The sequence below is a fragment of the Cebus imitator genome, unplaced genomic scaffold, assembly GCF_001604975.1.
Source record: "Cebus imitator isolate Cc_AM_T3 unplaced genomic scaffold, Cebus_imitator-1.0 Scaffold97, whole genome shotgun sequence".
Taxonomy (NCBI): domain Eukaryota; kingdom Metazoa; phylum Chordata; class Mammalia; order Primates; family Cebidae; genus Cebus; species Cebus imitator.
In genome coordinates this window covers 3944247-3959706 of record NW_016107412.1, presented here as the reverse complement: position 1 = coordinate 3959706, position 15460 = coordinate 3944247, and the positions used below count along the sequence as shown (strand labels likewise).

Sequence of the window (15460 nt, the reverse complement as noted above, 5' to 3'; positions counted from 1 at the left end):
AAAAAAGAATAAACTTGGATCTTTAGTTTAATCAAAAGGCTTAACAAAATAAGTTAAAGGAACTGTCGATATTCTTAGTCATAAATATAGAATTCTTTTTTGTCCTTAAAAAAAGGGATTTCCCATTTGCTCTCTTTCAACATCTGTGTACTCAACTGATAATATTTTACCCACACTCCTTAAAGGATTCTGTCAAGACTTGTAAAATCAGATTTTCTATCCCAAGAAAAGTAACAGAAAATTTTGCATGAAATATGTACATGCATAGAGGTTTGCTATGGAGATGCCCTAAGCTAAAGCCATTCTCTCAATAACATGTCTTCAGTTTATTCTGAAATTAGGTTTAGCATATATGTAGAAATTGGGTATTTTATTTTACAATGTTAAAATGTAACTTGTCTATGAGTTGTGAGTTTGTTTAAAAAGAGAATTTAATGATTTTTCTCTAGTTGCCTATATTTGTTATAACCTATAAATAATATTTTCTGGTTTCTACTCATTCAGTTGGTGGAGTTTTCACAACATCTCATAATCTTTTTCAGAATAGAATAACAGTAAAAAAAAAAAGGCATTAGTCAAGAAATATCATAGCACCTGACTATTTAGGAAAGCATCTGATATCTATAGTAGTACTTTTCCGAATGTCTATTTGATGAGGGTTCACACAGATGGCAGGTGTTCATACAGAGTGTCTGAGAGAAGGAAAAATGAAACACTAATTGGTTCATTTTTGTTCCAGGAGTGATAAATTCTATAACACCCATCAACTGTGCTTATCAAGATGTCTTAAATTATCCATTGATCAGTACAGGGATCTGCCGACAGTGGCAGTCATTTGGAACTCAATAATATTACTAGAAATTCTATATTTTCTTAAACTTCCAGTGATGTATAATGGTTGATTGATTGTTTAAAAAGACTTTGAATATCAGCAAGACACATTTGTTTAATGTTTCAGGAAATATTATATTCTTTTGGCTAGGATTGGCTTCTAAGTAAAGATTATTTATGAAGGATAAATAATCTTTCATGGTTCCAATTCCAAAGGCCAAAATTATAGTTCTAAGTATATTTATTCTGAAAATAAATTCCATATGTTTAGTCTATAATACAGGGTATGAATACAGATATTGGTATGAAAGGTCAACAACTCCTTTTTCAACTATACATGTGTATGTATGTGTCTGAATATTTGAGTACTTGTGATGTGTTCAGCCACTAAAATATTGCTTAAGGAGTTTTTTAAAATTAAAGTAAATGCTTATGCTATACTATTAAGTTAAAAATCAACGTATTAAATCATAGCTACCAAGATTACAAGTATGAACAACAAGAACAACAAAAAGCTATGCAGAAAAATAATTAAAAAGTAAAAGGAAATATATAAAGATACCCCCACTAGTCATTTGTAGTTAGAGATATGGGTGATTTCTTAATTTCTTCATTCAGTTTTAATTTTTTTATAATCAAAAATTAATTACATTTTAAATAAAAGTGGGAACTGATTTTAAAAATAATTTTTATATTGATGGAGGTCTTTTGTAGGTACATATTGTTTTCTCATTTTTTGTCTAGTAATAAATATTGAGTCATTAGGACAACATAGAACATTCATATTTTAAATCAAGGACATTTAAGAAGACATTAAGAAAGTTATATTTCAAATACTACTTTTGTTCATTGTTTTTTAATGTGATACTTGTCACTGGATCTGATGAGGTTTAAAGTATTTTTTCCAATCAAGATCAACTTATTTTTAAGCTCATTGGGATGATTAGATGATTTCTACTATTAAAATTCCATCTAGCATAACTGTAGCTATGCTTTTCCATTTATATATTTTGCTAATAAGAATTTCAAAGTATATTTTCAAAATAATATTTTCTGGAGGTTTTTTTTTTTTTTTTTTTTTTTTTTTTTTTTTTTTTTTTTTTTTTTTTTTTTTTTTTTTTTTTTTTTTTTTTTTTTTTTTNATAAAGATGGGGTTTCACCATGATGGCCAGGCTGGTCCTGAATTCCTGACCTCAGGTGATCCACCCACCTCAGCCTCCCAAAGTGCTAGAATTACAGGCGTGAGCCACTGTGCCCGGCCTATTTTCTGGAGTTTTAATCTTAGTGGGTTGAACAGAATTTCTTAAAAGTTTTAATTCTTACCAAATTTATCGTCAGTTTACTCCATAATTCTTTGGTAATATGCTATCCTATCTAAAGTGACCTTAGCTCAAATAGATAATAGAAGGAAGACAGGATTTTTATTTAAAAAAAAAAAAAGACTTGATTTCTCAGAATTTCTATGAGTTTTAAAGGCCTAATAACACAATCTCGTAATATATCTGAATGGATTTCAAAAACTAAGTTTTAGTAATTATTGCTGTTTGGTTTTTCCTACATAATATTATTTGATTCTTCTCTTTTAATACCTTTTCATAGTGTTTTGAATTTCATTGTATTGAAAATATCCAAATATTATAAAGGACAGAAGCATTATGGAATATACGTCTAACGGTGGACATGCTGCTAAATTGCAGTCATCTTGGATAAGGAACTTAAATTCTGTGCTTAAATTTTTGTATTATCTAAACACAAAAATAGAAAATTAATCAGATATTATCTGTTTTTACAATAAAAGAAGTATTAAATTTTCCTTTATATTGTGAACACATCTAGCCTTAAGGACATTCTCTAAACTCATACCTCCTCTAAGTTTAGGTAAGGACCAAGACATTCTATGGGAAAGTAGGAAATTTTGCCATATAAAGAACAATGACGAAAATAATATTTGAACATATTTTTCAACTATGGGAACTATATTTATTATCACTGATAATATATTTTTGAAAACTTTGTAAGGACTGTTGCCTCTTATTTGTCTATTTAGCATTCATTTGTTTTGGCATGAATTAATACAAGTCATTACAGAAAGTTTTATATTTTTGAATATGATTCTTGACTCCCTGGATCTCTGCCTAATCTTGTTTGGGGTTCCTTTATGTATAGAAATAGTTCATATATTAGGTTCAGCATTCTGTTTACCATGCACCCTAGATGAGCCCGTCATCCAAAGGTCTGAAGTAACAGCTGCTCCATTCCCCTCCAGCCAGCCCCAAGAAGGGTGTCATGTTTCTCTTTATAGTTTTTCAAAGTTAAAAAGTATATGTAAAAGCAATTAAGGAACATTTAAATTTTAAATCAGCAAGCATTTTACTATGTTTCGGGACCTGACCACGCATAACTTATTGTTTAATACAACACACAAACCATTTAATTTGTTAAGATGAGAGAAACTTAAAATTAAAATGTAATTTCTTAAAGTACTTTAAAATTATCTCCATTACAATTGGAGATAGTAATACTAACTCATAGTATTTAAAAATAAAAGCATATACTTTTATTTGGAAAAACCTCATTGGAACTACTATTTGTTATTACATGTAAAGCACTTATAGCAATACTTGGCATATGAGTACCATGTAAATGAGGCTCTGATTATCATGTGTGTCCTGGGACTTCTGAGCATAGACTTTCACTTTTTTCTTTTCTTCACTCTAATTAAGTAGTTGCCAGAGTGTAGTGTATAGTAAGATTTACTGTATCTGGTTGTATTCAGTAATTTTCAAAGGTGATTCTAGTATACATGTGTGTATTCATTTTGTGTTGGCTCTATAATATTTTATATTTCAGTGACAGAATTGAAAAGACTTCACTATAGAAGTCTGAATACAGTTCCAGATGCACAGTAGGATATTGAATAGATTTGATGTAAGCAGTTAAATCACTCTTCCTGTTTTATGCTAAAGTTGGCTTTTCACTCTTCCAAAAGGAGTTAATTTTTCTGTGATTCTCTCCTGTTGTTTTCCTGTATTCTGCACATTTATTTTGCCTTTGAAGATTAGTTTACTATTTTGTTAAGTGGAGATAATGATGCTTGTTTTTAGAATTTGTTTGAGAATTGGAATTAATATATGTTCATGGTAATTAAAATAATACTACATGGCATATAGGAGACATTCCATAATTGGTAGATCTTGCTGTAATTTCAGTATTATAATTAAGTTATTAATTTTTTGATATATATCATTTAATGTGTCACAGACTTTATTCCAAACAATTATTTGAATATCTGTTTTTGCCAGATATGGCTGCCAGATTTGGTTGTGTGTTGGCAACTGTATTGGCAAATAAGGTAGAAGAGGTTCCTAATCTCATAGAGTTTATATTCTAGTCAGGAAAAATATTATCTGACATACTTCTTAATAATGCATTTAGATTAAGTGTTTGAATTTATTTTTATATAGATGCCTTTAGATTGTTTCATTATGTCACTAAGTTGCCATTTTTACTGCTTTGTAGAAGATTTACTCTAATCACTGTCCTTTTCCTCTGATAGTTCTTTCAAGCATTTGATTGGAGGGCTGGATGATGTTTCTAACAAAGCATATGAAGATGCAGAAGCTAAAGCAAAGTAAGTGACTTTTTTCCTTTGGCCTTAATCTTGATTAAAAAATGATTTTGAATAGAAAGAAAATCAAATATTTTGCTGGACCTGACAAAGCCCAACACTCTGACAGGGCATAACTAATTACTTGAGAGACAAAAGAAGCAAACTCTTCAAGATAATTATTATATGGTATGCTAACCTAGTAGTATGCCTCTCTTTAAATACAAAACTTTAATTTTGTGGTGAAGATCACCCCAGCAAGAAAAAATGCTTATTTACAAATCTAATACAAAAAATTAAATGTAAACGTGTTGTTTGTCCTCCAGAAAATACTTCCTGAACAACTGGTGGTTGTATTTCATAGTTGCTTGAGCAATTGTATTAAAAATAATAAAGCTATAAATATTTCCCTGTGCTAATTCATCTTTACATTGAACTTTGATGTTACTAACATGAAAATGACATGAGATGGTAAATATCCCATTAATTATCATGTTGTATAAAAGTACTACTCTGTCTATAAGAATAGTTTGATTAAAATAATATTTTTGGACAAAGATTTAAAGTAAGTTGATATTAGCTTTTTCTGGAAAATTATTATTTTTAAAATACCAGTAATCTGTATAATCTCTCCTCTTTACCCTAATGTAATTAGTATTTAATAACATATAGGATACCTAAAGGATTAAATTGACAACAATTAGCATTAAACAGATAGTTCAGGGCCAGAATTTATCCATTGGTTTTCTAGTAACCTGAAAATCAAAAGAAGTAAAATAATTTATTTTGCTCTGAGAATCCATAAGATGAAAATTTTGCCCTAGAACTAAAATATTAAGAATTATATTCCATCTTAATCCATAAAATTATTTTATTTTCAAAGCTATATTCACAGTTTCTCTTCTTTATAGCCCTGAGGTCGAATGCCTGCAGTGTCTCTGCTAAGGTTTGCTTAGAAAGTTACACAGGCCAGCTGTAACACCAGACTCCAGGAAGTCACTGAGACTGCTTATGTTCTGTATAATTATTATTAATTGTCCTGGTTTATTTCAACAGGCTAAAATGCACATTGATATTCAGTTTATAATTTAGTTTCTAGTATTAATAATAATCCCACCAAGGTGGCAAAGGGGACCATTTAAGGTACCTCATCAGTTTTTAAAGTTATAAAATGCCCTTTGTTATGGTTGGGTTCTTCTCCTAAAGGAATTTTTTTGCTATATAACAAAATTCATATTTATAATTTATGCCAGCTTATCTTTACTTATTTGTGTGTGTGTGTGTGTGTGTGTGTCTGTCTGTGTGTGCATTCAGTTAAGGATCTCATTGATCATTTTATGTATACATCTCATAAATAATTTACATATATATAATTTTTATATGTAATACAGTTTACAGAAGTATATAATTATAATCATATTATGTAACACTATATGTGTGCATGCATAGATATACAAAATATATAAAACAACTGATGGTAATCTTAAAAATTCATATACAATTCAGTTAAGTATTCTTAGTTGTCAGAAAAAGTCAAGAGTCTTGTAGACTAATGTATTTTTCCTATTTCCCTATTAAACATTGAAGTTTAATCTAATTTTTCCTATTAAACTTTAAAATATTTTCTAATGAATGTTTTTGTAGAAATATTATTTATTTCACTTAAAGCTGGGGTCACTAACATGCTTCAGATTGATCAGTGATGGGGAAGTGACCGAGTTAGTCCTCGGTTTCTCAGTGTCCTATTAACTTTATAAAGATAACTGCATGTACATCTCCTGAACTCTGGCCATTCATGAATTCACTTACACATACTTCAATTAAAAGTAGTAAGTAAGACAAACTGAAACAATGTAATTCAGATATTCTGACAGTTAGAGGTAGGTATGGCAACAGTTCTTAACATTGGAAGAAAATTGGTCAATGTGAAAAACGTGAACCTGAATGAAGACCGGAAGCCTTGGGTTCTGCTCCTGTCTCTGTCATTACCAGACAAGTGATTTTGGTCATGTATCTTAATGCCTATCTCTCAATCTCAGTTTTTACACCTTTAAAATGGTGTTTTTAAGATTTAATTGATGACAGTGTGTAAAAATACTTCGTAAATTTTAAAGGCTGTAAAAATATATCACTAGGCTTACACCTGTAATCCTAGCACTTTGGGAGGCCGAGGTGGGCAGATCACCTGAGGTCAGGAATTTGAGGACAGCCTGTCCAATATGGTGAAATGTTATTGCTACTAAAATTATAAAAATTAGCTGGGTGTGGTGATGGGCACTTATAATAACAGCTACTCAGGAGGCTGAGGCAGGAGAATCACATGAACCCAGGAGGTGGAGGTTGCAGTAATTCAATATCGTGTCATTACACTCCAGCCTGGGCGACCAGAGCAAAACTCTATCTCAAAAATAAATAAATAAAGTGTATCACTAGAAATAACTAGAAACATACTTCAGTACATTTGATATGTAATTGAATTTACAGATTCCATATCTTTATGTTGATCAAATTATACTTGGACAAGAACTCTTTAATTTTACATAAGCAACATAATTTTATTTGAGTAGCATATTATGAAATTAAACCTTACCTAGAAAATATTCAAAAATATATTTTTAATAAAACAGTAGCATTGGATTAAAAAGGAGTTCAATTATAATTAAAGAAGAAAGAAGGGCAATGACATGACTACCTACATTAAACTAGTTTCAAATATTGCTTTTTGGAACCATAGATTTGATAGATTATAATTTAGCCATTATATTTATACTGTTTCCCCTAATTTCACTGTGGTGTAACTGATAAATAAGAATTGTATACAATTAAAGTGTATATGACATGATTTGATATATAGAAATACATTGTGAAATGATTATCACAATCAAACTAATGAACACATCTACCACCTCACATAGTTACTTTTGTGTGTGTGTGGTAAGAACACTTAAGATCTACTGTCTTAGCAAAATTCAACTGTACAGTTTTGTTTGAATTTTCTCTTCAGTTCACACTAAACCTAAATGAATGTATAGTTCATGTTTTTAATATTGATTATTATATAGAAAATGGTAATGGCTTGATGAAAAAAAGTCTAAAACCTTTTATCCAAATTCTAGTGAGGTTGATAATGTGACCTTTATTCCTAAAAATAGCCAAATAAATAAATACCGGAGCTATTGTTGTGTCTTATACACAGTTAGCATTTTATAGTCTTCTAATAAATAATTAATATCAGAAGATTTCTGAAGTGTAAGGTATCTTCTAATTAGGTGTCCTGTCACTCAAAGAAGGCAAACTGTGAATTATTCCCTAGAGAAAGCTTTCTAGTTGAACTCTCAAGTTTAAAACTCTCTTTGAATCAGCATTGTTGTTTCTCTCTATTGAATTTATTCCCCTTAGCTATTTTATACTTTCACTTTGTATTTAAGGAATTTATAAGCATTTGCCAATACTGTAGGGGCTAGAAACCAGCTCTATTCGTTTAAAATCTGGTATATTTCTGTTAATACCTCTAAATTTCTATACAAATCACAAAATCTTGACCATTTAGAAAGACAATGTTAATTTGGCTCCACTTTGTAAGCTTTCTTTGTTCGAGGTCTTCTTTATGTTTTGCAAAATATATGGAAGATAAGGTTAAGATTTATTTAAACTAAACTAAAATGATTATGTTAGTTATCTGTGGGAAATTATTATTGGTGTTATCTCATTGACTATGTCTATCAGGGTAAGAAGCGAAAAAAAGTAGGACTGACTGTAAAGTTTTATTCAAGTCGAGACATTTAAAAACTTAAATGTTAGCATAATCAAGCTCAATGGCAGAAAGATTTCACAAAATGTATAGACCTTCCCTTTCAGTAAAACCATGCCACGCATTCAGCTCAAGTAGAGAGTCTAGGAAGATTGGCTTGAGAGAAATGTTCCAGTAAAAGTGGTTCTCAGAACTCCTCTACTGCAGGATAGGAGCCCCCAGTCTGTCTTATGAGATATATATTCTACAAAGATAATTAATTCTTGGCAGAAATTTTGCCTATATGGCATGCTTAAGCTTCACTTGATTGCTGCTTATTATCTGCTGAAGGCTTCTCTTTTTTTTAAATAAGTTATAATCACAAAGACATTAGAAGAGACAATATCAGATCAAAATTTAGGTTCACTGAACTTTTTCTGGAGAAGGAGGTAGCATGTGTGATGAAAGGTACATATTTTCAATTGATAATACGTATTCATTCATTTAATAAACATTTAGAAATTTACTTATGATGAGTCAGGCATTGTGCTTTATAATGTGCACACCAAATAGAAAACACCATTTGCAGTACTAAAGATTATCTTACAGTTCAGTAGGGAAACTGATATGTAATTCAATGAATAATTAGTTCTAAGAGTGAGTTATAATAATTATTATGAGTATTTGAATATAAAGTTTTATCTCTATATGGAAGCCCGTTTTTATAAAAATCACAACCATTCAGAAATATCGAAAGAAAAATTAAATATTTCATTAAATATTTTTGATATATGTGTATAGCTTGTATCTTAAATGAAATATTCTCAAGTTATACTATCTTGGATGTCTTAATTACTAAATACTCAGCAGTTACAGGCAAAACAACTATTTCCTCAAATAAAAAATTCCATATATTTGTATCTTTCATTTTCTTCCTCTATCTTGGCCTGTGTGTGTGTGTGTGTGTGTGTGTGTGTGTGTGTGTGTATACATACATATATAGAGGCATATATACATACACACACACATAGGCCAAGATAGAGAAAGACAATGCAAACAATCTAAAGCAAACACACTCCTAATACCTACCTTTGTGGTTTACAGTTGTACTTGTAGTGCATTTTTAATTTTATATCTTGTTTTATTCTATTTAACATCTGTGTTAGTCTGTTTTGCATTGCTATAAAGTAATACCTGAGGATCAGTTATTGATGAAGAAAAAAGGTTTATTTGGTTCATGGTTCTACAGGTTGTACAGGAAGCATAATACTGACATCTGTTCCTGGCAAGGCCACTGGAAGCTTCTAATCATGGCAGAAGGCAACAGGGAAACAGGCATATCACATAGAGATACAGGGAGCAAGGGAGATGCCAGGCTGTCTTAAACCACCAGCTCTCACTCTGTGAACTAAGAGAGGGAAAACTCACTTATTACCATGGAGATGGCACTAAGGCATTCATAAGAGATCCACCTCTATAACCAAAACACCTCCCATAAGGCCCCACCTCCAACACTGGGAATGACATTTTAACATGAGATTTAGAGGGGACAAATATTGAAACCATATCAGGATCTTCATATTATACACTTTTATAATAACTATTTTTTTTTTTTTGAGACAGAGTTTCGCTCTTGTTGCCCAGGCTGGAGTGCAATGGCACAATTTTGGCTCACTGCAACCTCTGTCTCCTGGCTTCAAGCAATTCTACCTCAGCCTCCCGAGTAGCTGAGATTACAGGTGGATGCCACCACGCCTGGCAAATTTTTGGGGGGATTTTTAGTAGAGACGGGTTTCACCATGTTAGCCAGGATGGTCTCCATCTCCTGACCTCGTGATCCGCCTGCCTTGGCCTCCCAAAGTGCTGAGTTTATATAATACTATTATATACTCCTCATGAAAATCATTTTAATGGTACCTGATAACCCAGTGAATAGAAACTTAGACTTCTAGACTGATTCAAGTTGTAGCCTTATTGATTCAATGTATTTTGTTTTTAAAGATAAGATCTCAATTACCTTTTAAGGAAAACAAAAAGCACCAAACAACAAAAACACCGTCTAATACATTTCATCTAGTGATGCTTTTCAAACTACTTATGTCATGACATTCATAGAAAATGAGTAAAGTGTCTTGCACAAATTAGTTCAGCTGCCCTAGCTCCATCCTTCAGTTTTGAAGTCTGAAGGATTCATAACTAAGCCCTTCAATGGGAAGTTCTGACAACTATATGACTATAGATATGTAAATGCACTTCATTTTTAATCTAGATTGATAATATACAATATTGTTTTTTATGAACTCCTTCTCTTGTCAAAATCTATGTAAAGCTCCTAAATGAATGTGGACATATTTTTTAATCTGTAATGTCCCTTGGTATACATAAAGATTTAAAGACTCCCTGCAGTGACTCTGCAGTCCCTCATGCACCAGCATCACCCATGTTCATTCACTTCTTCATATGCTTTCATCTCTTCAACAGATATTTTTATGTGTGCCTACAAAATGCTGCACATAAAACAGTGAATAAAGTAGATAAGTTGGTTGCCTTAATGGAGCTTATGGTCCAGTGAGGGAGAGAGAGGCATATGTTAATCTTTCTGGGAAGTCTTATTAGGGGAAGTGACATTTTAACTAGATGTGGCCTGAATTCTGAAGAATTAGCTGGTGCTGGCTAGACAAGAATTAGTTGGTATTAGTTAAGCAAGGAGGTATGGAGAGCATTCTTGCTGGAGGAACAAATGGAGAGCATTCTAGACAGAGGAATAGCATGGAAAACACCCTCAAAGTAGGAAGCAACATTATATATTCAAGGAACTAAACTCCCAATATGTCTGAAACCTAGAACAAAGGAGAGAGGAGATCAGAAAGGAGAAAATGACAAAGACCAAATCTTGTAAGACTTTGTAAGCCACATTAAGACATGGAGAAATCACATTAGACTTCAAAGTTGGCAACTGAGATGAGTTGGTTTATATTAAAACTGGGCATTCCTGTCTCCATGATTGAAGGGATGTACCCTGAAAGCAGGGAGAATAATCAGAATATTTTTCATGCGAAAGCTGATAGTAGACAGGAATAAAGTGAGGCCAATGTGAGTTGAAAAAAGCATTTGAGAGATATTTAGGTGGCAAAGCCAGTATGTCTTCAGAAAATACATATAGGTGGTGAAAGGGGAAAAAGGTCAAGGAAAATGCAAAGAGTTTTGGTCTGAATATTGGAGATAAGTGATGGAATTCTCTAAGGTTGAGAAGGATTATATGGTTACCAGGTTTGGATAGTGGGGTGATCATTAACTGATTTTTTGACAGGTTAAATGAGATAATTTTGAGATATGGTTAGGCAAGTCTGGTGCACAGAGAAAAGATTGTTATCAATTTGAGAATAACAAACATTTTGATGGTAGATGGTAATTATAGCTGTGGATGAGATAGAAATTAGAGATTGAGAGGAGCATGGCACTGAGGACTGATTCTTGAGGAATATTAGCATTTAAAAGTTAGAAAAGAAAGAAGAATTTGACAAAAATTTAAAAAAAAGAAAGACTGAGAAAGAGAGATGAAAGGTAGAAGGAACACCAGATGCAGATGGCATCACAGAAACCAAGAACAGAGTATATGTCTTAGTTATTCAGGCTGCTATAACAAAATACCGTAAACTTAGTGGCTTATAAACTGTAGAAATTTATTTCTGAGTTCTGGAGGCTGTGAAGTCCAAGATCAAGTCACCAGCAGATTAAATAGCTGCTCATTTCCTGTTACATAGACAGCTGTCTTTTCACTGTAGCCTCACATGGCACAAGGGCCAAGAGCTCTCTGGGGTCTCTTTCATAAGGGCACTAGTTTTATTCCTGAGAGTTTGCCCTCATGACCCAATAACCTCCCAAAGGCTCTTCCTTCTGATACCATCGGATTAGGTTTCAACATATGAATTTAGGTAGGAAGGAGTGCACAGTCTATAGCAGTGTGCTTCAAGAATGGGGGAGGAAACAATATTACATGTAGCTGAGAATTCTAGTATGTTAACAAATGCTAATTGGATTTAGCAAACCAGTGGGTTCATTTTCATTTTAGAATGGAGTGATAGGGATGGAGCCCCCCTCACATAGGCTACAAATGAATCTAATTTTCAGAAACAGGAGTCATGTGCTTATACCAAATGATAAGACATTATAAGTAAAATAGCCAGAAATGTGTGAATGGAAGGTATGGATCTTCAGTATTGATAGAGATGTGGCTATGTTAAATCTAACAGAGAAGAGAGTTTAAGACTAAGCAAGTGGGTCTCAGGTCCTTTTAACTTAATGATAAAAGCAAATGTCTTTAAAGGTTAAGAGTGAGACCATCTCCACGGATGAGGGTTACACCACTTTGTGACATTATTTCTTGGTCAAGAAGGTTATTACTCTTCAGTCTTATACTAGATAACATTCCTTTAGTTTAAAGTATTGCCATCTCTCTAAAGAACCTACAAAAACAATAAGTTCTCCTAAGAGGAATAAAACATATATTTTTAATATTGTATTATAAATTTGTACATAAACTCTTTATCCTGCAAGGATAGCAAAAGCCTTCCTCTGATCACAAAAAAAGAAAGAAAAACAGTAAGAAAGAAGGCCCAAATTTGCCAAAAACCTAATGAAGACCCACCCTGTAATGACCATCTTGTCCTGCCCTGCCCTGCTCTCCTCATCATATACCTAAATTGTTCACATATTCTCTGCCTTGTCTCCCAAAAGGGCATTCATAGTAGATTCACATAATATAGGAAGAAAATATTAAAAATAAACAAGAAAGAAGTATCTATTGATAGTAAGCCAGAGATAAGGCTAGTATGCAAAACAGGACCCTTATCAGTGCAGGGATGAGAGATGCACGAAAACATTAGTGACTGCAAGACTGGCTCTGACTTAATGCTACTTAACGGTGAAGTGCTGCAATCTCCCCCCTCTCCACTCCACTGACACTCTGCAAGAACGGTAGGGAGCATTGCCTACCTGTGTACCACTCTTTTGGCTCTTCGATGGAATAGTCCTTAAATATTTTACTTCTATTTCCATAATTAGTCCTCACTGACTTAAAGCTCTCCTGTTTACAAATTTATTTGCGAAGAAACATTTAAGACTGTCTGATATTTTCAGGATTACTTTTGGTGGTCAGCCTTGTTTGACACAATGTGACAGTAATAAAAGATGTTCTCTCATTACATTTCATTAGCAGAGACAACCCTTTAGTAACTGACCCTGCCTGTCACAGGAAGGTTTGCTCTTTGGCTTCCAGAGAGAATGGCTGATGTTGTTCAGGCCTTTGAAAATGCACTCATCAAAGGCCTCTCAAAGCACATGAGGCTATGTGAGTCAGAACCTAGTCCGCATTGTTTGGTTACATCTTCTGAAATCCCTCAGGGTCAGCTAGCATCTATCAAACAGGAGGTTTTTAAATGCACAGTTGAATACACAGGAGTTGCTCTTTTGAACATGCTAACTTTGAAATTTGTGGCTTTCTTATTGATAGTGTTTTTGTTGTTGTTGTTGTTTGGTTTTTTTTTGCCTGGCATTTTCAAGAAAAGATTTTGGTATTCCCATAATCTTATCAGCAATTTACTTAAAATAACTTGGTCTTGATCTAAGCAATTCTCGGGGAAATGATCCTGGAAAACTGTTTTTCCCCTATGGAAAGAATTCAACTGAGCAATATCCTGTTCCACAATGGGAACTGTATGCCAATTAAATGGAAAAAACACTGAGAATAGCATTGTGAAATAGCCCTCAAACCAGAATTAGAACTTGCTGACCATTTGTAGGGTGAGTAGTCCTAAGACAGCCCCATTCTCTCAGGAATGTAAAATATTTTTCATTTTATTTCAGGGCAAAATATAGGAGATGAAAAATTTTCAGCAGTTGGCCCTGAACGAATGAGCTGGCTTTCACCCTTTCAAGAGCTGTTTGTGTTTTAAATTCTAGTACATGTAATCAGGCTCGGCAGAAGTATAGAATGGTTTCTAAGGCCACCAATGCTGATAGAGTAATACTTCTGCATGATTTGTGACTGCAGAGTATCAAAGTGCAATGCTCTTTCAAGTACAGTGAGACTGATTCAGTTGCTTTTTTAAAAAAAATGGTTTTCAGGACAAAACTACTCGACTGGCCTTGAATAGAAGTAATTTTCTTTTATTAAAAATTTTAAAACTCTCAAAGGCCATTTGCTAATTTTTGCTCCGCAGTGCTTATCTTTGAGACTCCCTAGGTAGGAAGACTTTATAAATGTGAATCCCAGCATGTACTTGCATGCAGCCTTTTCTAATCGACAGAGCAGAGGACTACAGATAATTGAAAATTCTAGTGCTGCTGACTTGCTTGGTGAAAGCAGACAAGCTACTTGATTGCTGACTCTGTTTCTTTCTTCCAAAAAAAAATAAAGATGCTTCCTTTCCACCATTGCTGTATTAAGTAATGACAATTGAAAATTACTTTCAAAACATCGGGAGCTCTTTAAATTCTGTGGATACGTTAGTCCTGTATTGCAATTATCTCAGCCTCTCCAGAGCCCCAAAAGAACAACCCAATGCGTGTTTCTTTTCAATCGCTTGATATATAAAGCCTATTTACAATACACCTTTTAAAAGCAGAAAAGAATAATACCTTTTATATCCTTTTGTGTTCTCAGTAGTTTCATTTGAAAAATAATTATCTCCAGCTACAATGCCTATTCTTAAGTGAAGGCAGTCTCTATTATTGGAGTGAACATAGCATGTAGCGTAATTTTAAAACTGCTTTGCAAGTAAGGTTGAGCCACTCTAGAGAGAAAATGTTTGAACCTAGTGAGTGAGAGCAAGGCTAGAGCTCAGTGCTGAAGGGCTCCTTCTAATGAGGCCATATTTACATAGCAAGTAATAGCAGTAGCTGGGAGTTTGGAGAACAAACCGTAGTTACAGCACAGCCGATAACTTCATGTGAACTTGGACAGCACCCTGGCCTCTTGGAGCCTGTCTCCCAATCTGTAAAAATAGCAATCTTGAAATCCTTTCTAGTTTTTGACTTTAGGCTTCTAAGATTCTTAGAATGTGCACATTAACAAGGCATTCTTTTAGAAGCATAACTTCCTTTTATGGTAACAGTATTTTTGTCTTGACTGATTTTCTAAGTTTATAATGAAGACATCTCTGTCAACAAAAAATAGACTCTTAAGGATCATGGAATAATTTATAAATCTATGTTAACAAAGGTTACTAAGTTATATGTCCTCATAAAATACTGCTGTTAAGGTGCTTGCTTAATTCAAAAATTTTTATCAA

At 33.1% G+C, this 15460-nt stretch overlaps 1 protein-coding gene across 4 annotated transcripts in view; it reads left to right on the top strand.

The window, feature by feature from the left end:
- The window catches only part of PRKG1 (protein kinase cGMP-dependent 1), a 1344779-nt gene that overhangs the window by 1209383 nt on the left and 119936 nt on the right, over nt 1-15460 (top strand). For all 4 annotated transcript variants that reach the window (XM_017536379.2, XM_017536378.2, XM_017536380.2 and 1 more), the window contains one exon: nt 4388-4462. In XM_017536379.2, coding sequence (XP_017391868.1) covers nt 4388-4462 — 75 coding nt within the window. The remainder of the gene's footprint in view (nt 1-4387; nt 4463-15460) is intronic.